This window comes from Homalodisca vitripennis, chromosome 4, assembly GCF_021130785.1.
Source record: "Homalodisca vitripennis isolate AUS2020 chromosome 4, UT_GWSS_2.1, whole genome shotgun sequence".
NCBI classification, from domain to species: domain Eukaryota; kingdom Metazoa; phylum Arthropoda; class Insecta; order Hemiptera; family Cicadellidae; genus Homalodisca; species Homalodisca vitripennis.
The window spans coordinates 94733271-94748869 of NC_060210.1; the positions used below are offsets into that span (position 1 = coordinate 94733271).

The 15599-nt window shown below is 33.6% G+C and overlaps 1 protein-coding gene across 1 annotated transcript; it reads right to left on the reverse strand.

Annotated features, from left to right (window-relative positions):
• Positions 1–227: 227 nt before the first annotated feature.
• On the reverse strand, positions 228–5658 carry LOC124359801 (myosin regulatory light chain 2). Its single transcript, XM_046812844.1, has 4 exons — positions 5503–5658; positions 2081–2290; positions 1253–1506; positions 228–644 (listed from the first exon to the last, which is right to left on the reverse strand). The coding sequence occupies exons 1-4, from the start codon at positions 5503–5505 to the stop codon at positions 485–487; spliced, it is 627 nt and encodes a 208-aa protein (XP_046668800.1). The 5' UTR covers positions 5506–5658; the 3' UTR covers positions 228–484.
• Positions 5659–15599: the final 9941 nt, after the last annotated feature.

Sequence of the window (15599 nt, forward strand, 5' to 3'; positions counted from 1 at the left end):
TGTTTTTATACTAACATGTCACTTTCTTGAATTGACAATATTTACAACTGTAAATATTAAATACTTACCCGCGGATGAAATCTTATGGATCATGTAAATATATATATATATATATATATATATATATATATATATATATATATATATATTGAGAGAATAGCTATATCATACACATAGAAGACAAGTTCAGAGGGATAAAATCTGTTAAACTAAATAAAACATCAACATTTATTAAGGAGTTTGTTTCTTTATTGCTTATAGTAAGAACATTTCATAAAATAAAATAACCTTAAAGCTAAATCTTGCTTGACATTTTCACGCATATTAATTCCGGTAGCGGTAGGTACACATATGAAGACATCTCACCACATAAATTGCGAATAAATAATGAAACGTTGTTTGTAGGACTGGTGTCGGTGTCCACTCGCTTGCCTCTTGTTGGAGTTGTTTGTTGTTTGTTTTTAATTTGTTTGTTGTCAGATGTTTAAGCTTCCTCCTCTTCATCCTTGGAGGCGCCGCAGAGCAGCTCAATCAGGGCCTCGGTGTCGATCATGCCCTTATCGTCGATGACGAAGTTCTCATAGGCGTCATCGCATTCCTTGGCGGAGAACTTCTCGCCCCAGGTCATCAAGGCATGTCTCAACCTGCACACAGTCCGACAATTACTGGATATCCTTAAGGAGACAAGTTAAGTAGCCTACGTAGGAAAATAATATCAATCTCCTAAAAAAAATTCAAAAATAAGGAGTGGTGGTAAATGTTTTTATTTGATTTTGATTTCTAACCTTTTTAGATTTTGATACAGCTTAATTTTCTAAAATTTGTATGCTTTTTTATTATAAAGCGAATTTTAGTATTTAAAGTGTAATTAAAATGTTTACATACGTTCTGTACTCTTAAATTTTCAATTGAAATTGTCAGGCAGTTAGTATATACGCTACTTAAATCGTTCAGCTTTGATTTACTTAATTCAAAATGAAAATAATTTAGGTTAAATAAGTCCTCTAAATCAGAACTCACAACTTTCAGTTAATAAATGGGCACTTATAAAAATGATCAATAAGGAAGACTAACAGTGGGTCAGGTTGCAAACCCAGGGTAGTAGAACTGGCGTTGGATCAATGTCAGGTTATGGTTCAGGTTATCATTCTGATCAAATTCGGAACATTACAATCGGATTGACATCATTCATTAAACCAGACGCCCCATTCAGTTCGAGCTTGTAGCCTTCCCGGATATGTGAGAAACTTACTTCTCGCCGTCGATGACTCCCTCGTTGTCGAATGTCTTGAAGGCGGCAATGACGACATCGTCCTCATCAGCCTGGCCAGACATACGGTTGGCGAAGAGGGTCAGGAGCTGGGTGAAGTTGATGGGGCCGGGGGCCTCATTGACCATCTCGTCCAGTTCCTTCTCTGAGACCAGCTTGCCGATCTGGTTGAAGGTGGACCTCAGGTCACTCTTGCCGATGATGCCGTCCTTGTCGGCGTCCATGAAGGCGAAGCCCTGTGACAAGAAGTGTGGTAAAGTTTATCCGTATACGATAGGGTGAAACCTAACAAATTTCATCAGCATTCTAGTTGCATTAATGTTACATTTAACATAGCCACACAACAAGAAATGACATCTCCAACCACCTCTACGAATCCGTCCGTCTTAGCAGCCATTGATTCAAAGAGAAACATTTGGTAAATCCATGCATGCACGCCTGGTACTCTGTGATGCAATTTTATCATATGCAAATGAATAATTCAGTGCATTTTATAAATTCAAAATTTCAAAATGTTCATTTTTTTCTCTTTGATAAATGTTGTGAATTCACAAATATGAATGAATCTCGAAATTATTATGTACTATACTCTATTATACAACAAAATTACCATAAATTCAATCCTTCTTTATGTACTTCTTTTTAGGCTGTTTTACCGTACTTGAAAATAGTGGCTTAACAAAGATGACATTTTAGGTTATTCAGTTTAATGGCCACATCTACATTGAATCTCTAGTGGTTTAGTCTATAGTTTGTCAATTTTATTGTCGTAGTTGTTTGGTAAATAGTTTTGACGATTGTAAAACTTACTTCCTTGAACTCAGCAATCTGTCCTTGTGAGAACATGGAGAAGACATTTGAGCCGGAACGCTTGGCAGACTTCTTGGAGCCTCGGGAGCTGGCCTTGGTGGAAGCCTTGGATGGAGCTGGCTCGGGCTCTGGAGGAGGAGCTGGCTCTGGCTCTGGCGCTGGGGCGGGCGCTTCTTCCTTCTTCTTCTTCTTCTTCTTCTCCTTATCGGCCTGTCAAAGGATAAACTGGTTAAAACCAAGAGATTGCGTATTCGATTGAACGTCTTGATGAGTTTTGGGGCAAGAATTTAATAAATTGATTTAACTTTGACTGAAGCTATCACTGTATATTAAACCAGTGAAATAAATAATCGTTTTAAATGTTAATTAAAGGAACATAAAATGTATTTAAACACATTGTAATAAATTATGTATTTTGAAAAATTTAGAAAACTCCCGACTTGTTTTTGAACTTTCCACCATGTTTACCTTTTATCACAAGTTAATAGTAATGTTGTCTGCTATATATAAAGGAAGGTTTATTTTATAAATTACGGTACATTTATCCGTTATTGGAAAATTATGTGTAGTCTTGAATAGTTAAGTTGTTAAAGAACATAACAAACGTTAGAATGAACGATTTATATTTAAATAATCGTAAAATCAAAGAGACAAATATGTTTATGCATTGTTTTCCAGGAGGATATACTTAATCATTTCCTTATTCTTCATTAAAATTTATAAAATAAATTGTATGTACAATGTTTGATATTCTCTTCTAAACAAAGCCGGATTACTCTTTACAGCGCATGTTTTTCAGTTGAATCTATCCTACATTTCCAAAGAACTGTAAAAATTTCTTCCAAATTTAGTTTAAGGACTTTTGCAAGAAACGCTTGGAGAGAATTTATTAAAATATATTTAAATTCGTATTTAATATACATACATACGATTTAATGTAATATATTTATATATGTTGTTGTTTGAAGGTAGACAAGTCCTAAACTACAGACCTTGAATCAATTGTAAGCTTTTTAAACCAAACATAAAATTATTTGCTGTTTTTATTTTATTAAATAATTAAATTATAAACTAATAAATATGTTAAAATAAGGGCGATTAAATGAAGAATGAGAAAGAAATGAAAACTAGGCATCTGATAAGTGAGTCTCTTCAAGGCAATAATCTCTAATATTGCATGATTAAACAGATTAATAATTTTATTTTAAATCTTATACAAATCCACTGCTCTGTTTTAAAAGTGTATTTACCTGTCTCTACATACTTTCCTTAATCCCATACTACTATTTCATTTTAGTATTGTCTAGTAGTGTATATGTAACACCCCATTTGCATTAAGTGCTATAAAATAAAATCACAGTATGATAATTCAGTATTAACGTAAGTTTTTATTAATGATAAATTAAATTTAAAACTGGTTTGTTAGAGAAAAAACTGCAAAGTAATTACTATCTTGGAGTTGTACAAAATTGCCGGAATGGTGGAACGTCTTTTAAATCACAGAACATTTGAGGTTGCAATTAAAAAAATGTATTATTTCTTAATTTATATTAATTTTTATTATTATGAATTTTACTATTCCTTAAAGAGTGCATGAACTCTTAATTTTGAAATTGTTCGTAAATATTTGTATTGCTGCTTAAATTTGAAGCTCATCTAAAAATGAAATTTAAATATATTAATTTAACAGAATTTGTATTTTATATTTAGTTTCAATAAAATTTTATTGAGTTAAAAATATAAAAATCCTTGTATGTGTTTTGTTGAATAGAAATACAAATATTAAATCGTATACTATTTTCAGACGAGTTAAAAAAAAACATACTAATTTCTAAACAGAAATTTAAAACGTACTTTTTCTTGAAGTAAAAGAGGTCATTAAAAGGGATGTTTAGTTTCATTGAAACCTTTAGTGAATGTAAGCTGACCAAAATTGGCTAGCTCATCCCGGAATAGCCAGGCCGGGGGTCTCCAGGAATATCCTTGGTTATATGAGGTGGGGGGGGGGGGGGGTAGCAGGCTGTATGCCAAGGAAATTCAATCCAAGACCGAAATAACCACTAAGGTATGCAATTCTATCAATGTCTTCCTCTTACAATTATAACGTTATTAATATTGTTTTTAACATGTTTTTATTTCCAAAATGAAATTCTTGTAACTAATACTTGCGTTAGTAAATTCAAAATTATTTTGCTATATATTCAATTAATGAAACTATTGGGATGAATAAATTATTGTTCAATACCAGTAATTTTAACAGTTTTCATGCATTAAAAAACTACAAGCACAAAAAAAACTACCTGCTTGAATTTCTATGCCCCCATTTCTTAGTAAGATGTGAATGTATCTATTAGGTCGTTTGTTGACCTAACTACTTATCTCCAAATAATTTTTTTCAAATCCTGATTAAAATATGTATTATTCAATGTCCATGTGCAGAAAACAATGTTGTCTCTCATGCATCACTGTCACATTTATCTATACGAAGTAGAAGACCTAACAGGGTTTAATAATGTTAATAAAAGTTTCAAGGTACACTTTCATACATTAATTATATAAGAAATGGATAGAAAGCACACACAATTGAGATATGAGTATGTACTTAGTATGCTTCCATTAATAAAATATTTAATTCTAGGGGGACAAAACAAAAAGTTTAAAACGCGTGCAATATATTTCGAAGGTGTAATGAATATATATTTCTATGTGCGCCTTTCATAGATAATAGTTTTCCAAACAATTATAAATTTACTTACAGTAATATAGTGAATTACAAATTTTATTTTTATATCGCTCACTAACTATGAGCTTAAATTTTAAATTAAATTAAGGTGTAGTACTAAAAATAATATTTATTGCATATTTAAAAAACCTCATTTCAAACAAGGTTAACTATACGATTAAAATGTAACAACACTTTTATCAATAAAATACATGACTCATTTCATAAACTTTTAGTTTAATTTTAGTTTATAAGCAGTTTTATGATTTAATTTATTAATCATGTTAAGTCTGGGCTCTCACGTAACAATATAGTTGTTTACATGTTATGTATGTAAAAATTCAAAAACTATTTTTACTGTATGTCTGCTTGTCTGAGTACCTTTTACTTAATTAAAAGTATATTTTTATTCCTTTAATTCTTTTTATGCTTTTAAATTGTAATCTTCTAAAACTTAAGAACAGGAATTGTAATGTATGTTTCATCAATAAATTCACTACTTGCTTACAACTTTAAGATGTCTTTCCTGTTAATTTCTAATAGGAAAATCGATTATAAAAGCTTGAGTAAAATCCAACTACTTTGAGCGAAAACTTTTAAATGAATGTTAAAGTTTTTTTTTAAATGTATTTTATCGTAGGAAGATGTTTTCCACTATTGAGTGATCACTATCACTGTTACTATCACTATCACTACTCACCATTGTGTCTAGGACGGCTCGGCGAGTGGCTGGATGTGTTGGGTCGGCAAGCTGTGGCCGACTGGGGTCTTGATCTGCTCACTTCCAATACCCACTGTTATCCACCGGCCGTCGCCAAAAATAGCCACCCTACAAAACCTCCCGTCCTCCATCCTAGAATGCTATTGGTGAGTGCCATAAAAGGCCTAAGCAGAGAATGGCTTGCTATGCCGACACCCGTGCGCGCCCCCACCCCGGGGCGTCAATTCTTTAATTACAATTCACCTAGTTCAGGATGACGCCAAATATTTTGTCTGGACGGACCAGGGACAAAGTTGTTTTGGGTGTGATCCGACCACTCGACTTTTGAGGAATTTCACCGGAAATGTCAGATACACTCCGCTGACGAGGCAAAGAATGATTTTACGTTATAAATCACCCCGGGACTTTTCCTTCCTTGCCAAATTTCACGCTACGCTTGTAAGAGATTTAACTTGTCAAGGTGTTTTTGCCACATTATCGTTAAAACCTCTTTCAAACGAATTAATTGATGAAAACTTGTTCAAATTAAATAACAAGGCGAATATTTCGAAAGTGGGAATATTTAATATTTTCTTAACCCCTTCCAAGTAACTTTAGAACCTTACGACAAAAATATTTCTTATTATCAATAATTTCGTTCGTTTTTTTTTTCAAGAATAAAATACAAGCCGTACGTAACTCTATGAGTTATTTTTTTCAAATTCATTAATTGTTTGAGTATTCCTTCTAGACAGTAATGACAAGAAAAACAAACACAAAATATGCTGTGAAACGGCGATGTATCAAATACAATAAAACAAACACTTTCCGTGTTTTCCGTGTCAAATCACAACTATTTTTTATGTTATTAATTACAGCAAAACCTAAGTCACTTGATCCTCCTTACATTGATTGTGTGGTTTGACAAATAGTTCGGACTGAATAAAGCAAACGACGGATTGGGTAACTATTTCATCCACATGATAGTCGAAATATAACATTACTATTGATTAATAACACTAATTTTGATTTAAAACTGGATTTTAACCCCATTTCTCAAAATATAAATATAAAACCAAAACTTTTAAAGATCTAAAGTAGTATGGCATTGCATGGGTGATCTAATAAAGAGAATAATTAACAATTCTGATAACATAAATTCCTGTATGATAAATTAGTAGCTCAAGTGCGAGTGTGAGGATACCACTTGTTCGGAACAGCTCTCAACAGCTTTCTCGCTGTCCATTGCCCCACACTACCCTTAAAGCTCTTTTCTGGAGAAAAAAATGCGTTGAAAATTATTTTAGGTAATGAAATTTCAGGATATGATGAAAATTAAACCTGACCCCATCTGCAAACCAACAGATGTATTTTTATTCTCTTAGGACAAGAAGCTTATAAATTGCACTTAATCTTATAAGGATCTATGCGCTGCTTCCGGAGTGACAGGATGGGTAAGGTTGGGGTAGGGGCCGCCTCTTGTTGAGATCCATGAAGAAGAATTTAGGGCACTAATCTCTAGTCACGTCCTCTCTGATGAAGGGAAAGCCAGCTCTGAACTGGCCTCTCCAGTCAAATCAGGCAGGGGGTGGCACATCCTAATATCTAGGCTAGCAAGAACCTTTAACACCTAGGGAACGAACCCTGCCAACTGCAACAGTCATCTTCGCAGTAGTCTAGACCTATCGAATTACACTTGCACCTCAGAATCTCGAAATTTGTGGTTAGTGATGTGCCACTCCTGGGCATCCATAAGGTTGCCCAGATTTAAGTGACACGTCGGTTTTTGCTAAACCCAGTGTGGGTTCACATGGAATGTATAAACCATCCAGCATAGACCCCTGCTGGGTAGACAGAGGTCTTAGAGCTTATATTGTAGAATTAACCTGTTTACTTAGTTTCAGGTGTGTGTAAATGCCATCTAAAATTCGTGACAAAGCAAACACCTAAAATGAGTTCATTTAGTGGTGTAGTGGTTCATTGATAGGAAAGTCTACATGGAATTGTAACGATTTACTGTTTGAAATTTCGACAAGTTGAGAAAAAGTTTGTTGGGTGTAAAACAGGTTAAAAGTTAATTGGAGATACTTTGGAACATATTGTTAAGATGATTAAGAGATTTGTAATAAATAACGAGGCTGGTATCTTCCGCAAAATGTGATATCGCTAAATGGCTATTATTTTCAGGAGCTGAATTCATACTTTGAGGAAGATCATTTATAAAAAGTACAAAAAGAGCCTAATACTGAGCTCTAAGGAACACCTGTTTTGTGACAAAGAAATAACTAGATTCATTCTGTTGTATTTGGACATATTGAATGCGGCCTTTCAAATAAGACCCAAGCCATCGAAGGATCGTGTCTCGAAAACCATGATTTTAGAGTTTACTAAAAAGGATATCATGGTTAAGACATCAATTCATCTTCTAAGGTCTCAGGATATCCCAGAATACGTTCACCGTTCAAATACAGACAGGATATGTTTATACATTTAAGTTATACCTAACGTCGTACAGGAGTAAACCTAAACCAAAATTGGCAATGTGATAAGTCATGGTTGTTCACATACTTTGCACACAGTTTAAATTTATTTTTCCAAACACTTTAGAGATAATTGGTGTAATACAAATCGGTCGATAAGACTTTGTATTTGATGTATTATTGTCCTTGAGTATAGGAATTGTTGTAGTTATTTGGGAACTGTTGAAAATCTACCTCGCTTAACTGATAAATTTTGTTAAAAGTAGTGTTAGAATTTGAGATATTTCAGGAATGAGTTACTTAAAAAATACGAAGAATGGTCAGATATCTACGATAGGCTATCTTTAGCATTACTGTTATTTAAATAATTGAAAACTTGTACGGTTTCTGAAATTTCAATGTCATTAAAGTAAAATGATCTTTAATTTTGATAAATATTGGGGGGGGGGAATATAGAAGCTGAATTTACATTTGATACGACATATTTTTTCGTCTGCTACATTGACGTCATTGTCATCTAATACGGGTGCTACTTGATTTTTTATTGTTACACCCCTATCATGCTCAAGGTCACTCACTCTACGCTTACCATGATTTACAGAACGTCTACAGCTGTTAATTAAATTCCAGGTTGCCTTCTCAGAGTTACGGCTTTTAGTAATGAATTCAGCTGCCTGCCTGGGTTTAGCTTGCCTGAAAAGTATTCGATGACGATGTCCAGGTGATTATAGTATTTCTTCAGCTCCAGGGTCCGTTCAAGTGCAGTATATAAGTACATCTTGTACTCTCCTACGACTCTCGCGAACTTCCTGAGTTATCCATTTAGGCTTACTAGAAGTATTGATCCTGTTACCTACAGGGAATGACAGAAAATTTTTTTTTTTAATATATCTATGAAAGTATAAAATTTATCATGAATTGACGTTGTGGAATTGAAATAAATGTGAAGGTACTATCACAAGTTGGGTGTCTACATTTAAAATTTAGAATAGCCTGTTTTTGGACCCACTTTAGTTTTTGTTGCCACCTAGTTTTTAGTTCCAGCCAAAACGCCCAGTAGATGATAAGAACCGTTTTCATGGTTGCAGAGCATATAGAGGATTCTTGGCATGAACCATTTCACAAGAGAAGAAACGGAGTACAACTCTGTCCCAGTCTCTACTATTTCCAGCCTTTCTAGCCAAAACGGCCAGTAGATGATAAGAACCGTTTTCATGGTTGCAGAGCATATAGAGGATTCTTGGCATGAACCATTTCACAAGAGAAGAAACGAAGTAGGCCTACAACTCTGTCCCAGTCTCTACTATTTCCAGCCTTTCTAGCCAAAACGGCCATTAGATGATAAGAACCGTTTTCATGGTTGCAGAGCATATAGAGGATTCTTGGCATGAACCATTTCACAAGAGAAGAAACGAAGTACAACTCCGTACCGGTCTCTATTAGTTTCAGCCTTTCTAGCCAAAATGGTCAGTAGATGATGAAGAACCATTTCCATGGATAGAGGGAGTTTAGAGGACTCCTGACATGTACCGTTTCACAAGAGACAGTAACGCTTTCCAGCCTTTCTAAACAAAACCAACAGGAGATGATAAAGAATTGTTACCATGGATGGAGGAAATATTAGGTAGTTTCAACTTAATTGATAAAAAAACGATCCTGTTTGAAAGAATAGTGCTATTTATATTGCGTAAAATTCTTACATTTCCTACACTCCGATTTTCGTACATCAAAATATATTATGAAACATATATTTTTGATTAAATTACTTGTATGCTTAAAATTACTTAAAAAGAATAATTATTTGTTAGTCATCAAATCATCATAACGTTTATAATTAAGAATACTTAGCCTATACATATTCAAAAAGGCAATTTTGCAAACATGTTCCAATCTAGGTGAATTTTTCTTGACCACGGTTGTATATCTTTTTAGCAGTTAAGAAATATTTTAGGATATAACTAAATTTTATAAACACCAACTAAATAAAATAGAGTTTTAATTTCCTCAATAGAATAGAACCCGCAAATTTAATTGCTTCTATCTCCTTTTTAAATTACAAAATGTGCCAATATGAAGAAATGTTTTATTAGTTTTGTCCCAATTTGGGATCTCATGGTTTGTTACATTTGTGGAAAATCAAAATAATTCCATTCATTATTTATTTTATATGAATGATTGCTCATATTTCTTCCTTTGTGGCTTATTTTGTTCATTGTGAAAGTTGATTTTACCATACTGGACAAAATCAATCGTGACTTCAATATGCGTGCTCAATGGACCTTTTGTTGTAGTACATACAGATTGTAACAAAAAGGTTGGGCTGGCTATGTATTTTCAGATTTTATGACTATTATATTATATTATATTTTTTACAACTATACTGGTTTGTTGCTATTTGACTTTAACAATTTTTCAACAGACGCTGTTTTGTTAATATTAAAGAAAATAACACAATATTTTTTTCCTTTTACCTATTTAAACCTATGGGCCAAATTTGGTTTCTTTAGCTTTACTAGTTTTAGAGATAATAATTTATTGGTAATAATAAAAAATGGCGGCTAGCAGCTAAACGAAGTGGAAACTGGAAAAGAGTTATTCCTCATTTTTAGCTTAGAATCACACAAAACACTTGAAAATACATAGCCAGCCTAACCTTTTTGTTTCGTCCTGTAAATACACCCTACAAATTCAGAATATATTTCTGAATTTATCGCTTCTTTACTAACCCATACACAGGTATTAATTATTAATACCTGCCATTTTAATATTACTCATCAATTTCGTTACTAAAATAATGTAGGTCTTAAATTTTAAGTTATGGTGTATAGTTGAAAAACCTATCTTATTAGTTGGATTTCCTCCAATTTGTTGGAGTGAAGACGAATAGTGTTTTATTACTCAAGGACTCCAAATATTTTTCGTAGCTTAGATATTTTCTGTGGATGTGATACAAATTAGCATCGTTTAAGACGAAAACACGAATGCTTAACTATTATTACTTTTACAAATTGGTTGTAGTTAGTTTTCGTCATGTGCTATGCCAAGCACATGTTTAAACATTTTTCATGTGTTCCTGTAATTTTTATAATCTTGGCGATTATTTAAAAAATTATTATTATCACACATGTTAAAAAATAACAATAACAATTGTTGTCAGCTCAGATTAGCATGAGGGATGACGGATGTCGCTAAAGGGGTTTGAGATAGCAATAAATTACAAGTAGAAGCAAGCCTTTTTACTTTTTTATTGCATACATGAATATATTATATTAATTAATAAAAAAATGGTTGATATTAGCCTAGGTCAAAAACTTTTAATTATGGCCAAAAACACACGTACGAAATTTAAAAATCTTACAAGAATTAGAGGGCCAGAGTCTTTATTCACCTGATTTGTTTATTTCTTTATGGACCGGTTACTTGAGCAAGTAATTTAGGCTTGCATAGTTCCTACAGAAAGTACGGGATTATATCTTTTATAGGAGTCCTTTTTACGTAAGTGACATTTTTATAAGTTAATGTTCAAGGATAAATGTCGAAACCCATTCGTACATTTTTATTGGCAACCCTGGAAATCGAACCTGTGACTTTTCTTCTAGAGAGCCACAGCCTCCTATCCCTACTCTAGGAAGAAAGTGAAGGCGTTGAGGTACGAGTATTACAATCACTCAATCATTGTGTACATCATAATACCATCTTTTTGTTGTGCACAATAATATGGCATGGAATATCCTCGTTCCAGGCTACAAAGATCCTAATAAGTTTAAGTGTGACGTCTCACCAACTCAGTAAGATCACTACATGAATCTCCGAGGTAATCATATGATTTGTTCGTGATATGATGCTTAAAATATGATGTTAGTCGACTATGTTCCTCCTGCCATTTCTTTCCTTTCCAACTTCTATCTCCACTTGTTTCCATTATTTTGCTGGGATAGAAAGTGAAACGGAAGAGATTGCTGTAATTGTTTTATAGTAGAATATTTTATTTTATTAAGAATCCAATCCTTAAATCGTACCGTTGTCTGTCCATGTCTCTGTCTCTTGAGATATCTCTTGATAGATAGCTCTTAGAGACTTGATATTTATTGGTACATAGGTTTCTCTTGATTCATATTAAATTATTAAATTAGTCTTTTATGTATCCCAGATGGCAACGAGAAAAACGCAGGATAAACAATTTTAAAAATAAATGTAGTACAATTATATTACATTGTATGTAATGAAGTTAATTTTTTTGATTGCTTGGAAAAACTTGCGATTCGTTCTGTCGGATCTTTCAATATTCTATTGTACGGCTTTCACGAACAATTTAAATCACGAAGTATCGCCCTGATTAAAATACTTATATTCTACTCCATTTACGATTAATGTCAATGTTCATGTTAACACAATACAACCTTACGGGTGTCACCGACAAGACCGTGCCCCGGTTGAGGTCGACCAAGTGACCGTGCGAGAGGAGAAGGGGGCTCCAGAAATATAACTGGCCTACTTCTACCACAGTTTGGGTTGGCCTGCGTTTCCACCATTAACTACAGTGTGCTTGATAAACAATACACTAAAAACTTGTAGTATTGAATATTATATTATATCTAGAATTAAATGTGTAAATAATGTAAAATTACGCTGTTATGTATGAAATATTTTATTTTATATTTTTTTGTTCTCTTGAGTATTAAGGGCTTTTGTAATCCAGGCACTGGTCAGAAGCTAAGGATATATTTGAGGCTAGTATATATTGAAACCTGTCTGTCTCAATCATGTCTCCGTGACCTGTTCGATGACAAAGAAACCGATCATAGTTGTAATTCACTGTTGCGTGATGACTACGTGGAATTTTACATTAAAACTTGATTACAAGTCAATCAAAACCGGAACCCTCATTTTCTGGACTTCAATTGTCCCTTTACTTAGCACGTATCCGTTTAAACACATCATCCTGACGATTACTATCCTCGATATTTTCACACCATCACTATATACATAGCATAGAAAAGTTTAGGACGCCCCTGTTTGTCTTTGGTTATGCGAATACCATTTTAAAACATAGCTACAATACAGTAAACGTCAGTAATAGAACTATATCTCACCTATTCACTAGACTCAGTTTCCATGATTATTTTTTACGTTTACATTGCAGGAAGAGCAAACGAAAATTAATGATATTAGTAGTAAAAAGATGACTGGATGGATTCTAGTAACCACAATTCAGACATCTGTGTCCCGGCAGCACTCCTGCCTTCTTTATCCAGGGGATTTTTTTAAATTACAGCTAAAAATGATTACTTATACAGTATTTCAAGGCTCTAGGTAATCCAAATTCAATCCAACCTACCCAATCTAAATCTCCTTCCCTCAAAAATCAGAATTGTTAGATTACATGCCACACCACGAGTTCATATCTAATCGAAGGGGAACTCAGTCGACTTTCATCATGATTATGTTCAAAAGGTTGTATTTATACGAATTCAATTGTTATAACAACAAGAAAAATTGGTTTTTTCTCCTGTTTAACCCCCTACAGTCGACAATATAAACAGACACCTGAATAGCTAACATTATAGTGGCTGCAAAGGGTTTAATAGTTCAACAGATTTTATCCTGTATACTTAATAGTGTTGTGAATTTAATTGAATTTGTATTTATTTAAAGTACTTTCTTCCAGTGAATAGTGGAGATTGAACTATGGTAGATTGATTAAATAGATAAAGAACCAATACAGGGTTTCATATGGACACAATATTTCGACATACTGCGTTGGTAAATTGTAAAAAATGTTTTTCATAATGGTATAGTGAACATGTATAAATAAGCCACAATAATTGGCTAAAAGATGAGTGGAAAGCCGGCTGTACTGGCAGCCATATTGAAGTTTCCCCTATAAGGACAATATTATATGATAAACTATTTCCTTACTTATTTTTAGTTTTACAGGATATCTCCTTTTAAATATTTGAGTTCTACTCATCCAACTATTCTTTTTAGTTTTACCGATATATTTCGTTATATAACAAAATCTCAAAAGTATTTTCTAGAAAACCCCGATATGAAAAACTATCGCATTAAACTGTAACAAGATACTGCTCAATAAATCCCGAGAACAAAGAATATCCGCCACTACTAACACCCAATTAAGAGGGAAATGTTTTAACGTTTAATATCGTTTTTATAATAAACAAAACATGCAATGCATTAAACATTATTTATGCTAACATTTTCTAACAATTTAATTCTTTTTTCAGTACATCAAGTCCTTCTTCTCTCTTTCTATATCTATCTCTCCGTCCTTTGTTCCCTAGGCCACTTCTAAGGCTGTCCTAAGAAATAAATAAAAAATCTAGTAGCAGATTATGTGTATATTCTTAGATTTACTTAGATTTTCAATGTGTAAATTCAAGTTTTCGAAAAATCATGCCATACGGTCAGTGCAAGTATCTGTTCTTGAATAACAATTACAAAGATTGTCGTCAGTAGATACGGGTCTTATATGATCTCACTGAGCCATATTTTAGCCATACAATCCCAGATTTGGGGCTCCGGCAAGACACAGATAGTTGGGCTCCTTGATGCTGACAAACCAAACCGCTGTGGACGCCAAGCCAAAACAGAAGACATGTTGGCAGCACTGTGCCAGACGGTTGGATATAACTTGCATTGTGTCTGCAGACAGCATTGTTGCCAACTGATATTGATGTCTGTCTAAAGGTGCCAGTTGCCAACTGATGATGGTAAATATGGATGCCCTTATTTGTCCTCACATCAACATTTACTATAAATAGCAAATATGACATAATGGTACGTAAAACGCGTAAAGTTTCCATTCTGTTTAAAAAAAGGTTAAGCATTTATTTATAACCACTAGATACCAGGCTGGGCCTACTTATCACTCAGCACATTCAATAAATAATAGAGTGTAGAACGAGCAGTGTTTATTACAAATAAATGTGTTGTAAGACATTAGGGAGGAACCGTGAAGGAACAGGACACGATACGAATGTTTGGAGCTACTTTTGTAACATTACATTACAATATTGCCATCGTTGACGTTAACTTTCGTTTTTACCAGTATTTTGTTCAAATTCATGTTTATATACAGATTTAGAAAGTTCCAAAGGATTAAATGTGTTCAGAACAAAAAAATTAACTCTTTTCTGAAAACAGGAAACAGAAAAAAGTTAAGCAGCCAAAAAGTTGCTAATTATAGATGACTTGCGACGACATCTGAGTTAGTAAAACTCAGATGGATTGCATGTGTTAAGTAATGCTTATTACAATAAAAAACTTATCGATTCACTGGAGTTGGAAATATAGTTTTACAAATATAGCGCTGGGTAAATAAAATTATTTTTAAATCATGGTTATTACGACATGTTTCATCTCTGCACGTTGGGTTGTTGATAAGTGTATCTCCTATCTCAGCCACCTAGGATTCTCAGCCATAACAACATAAAAAAACTCTAAGAAGTTTTGGGCTACGTTGCGAACTGGTGGCATTCTGAGCGCAAATGAAGAAAAGCCCTATCCATTTTCATCAAAAGAGCTGAAATCTATTTTCCCAACATGGGCTGTGGAGGAAACATAAGCATGGATAAACATAACTTCTATAACACAAAT

What these genes read in the sequence shown, in the direction of transcription:
- LOC124359801 (XM_046812844.1), bottom strand. An exon ending in AGATTGCTGAGTTCAAGGAA is followed by an intron (nt 1,507 to 2,080) that starts GTAAGTTTTACA and finishes TTCTTGTCACAG; the next exon opens with GGCTTCGCCTTCATGGACGC. An exon ending in GGAGTCATCGACGGCGAGAA is followed by an intron (nt 645 to 1,252) that starts GTAAGTTTCTCA and finishes GACTGTGTGCAG; the next exon opens with GTTGAGACATGCCTTGATGA.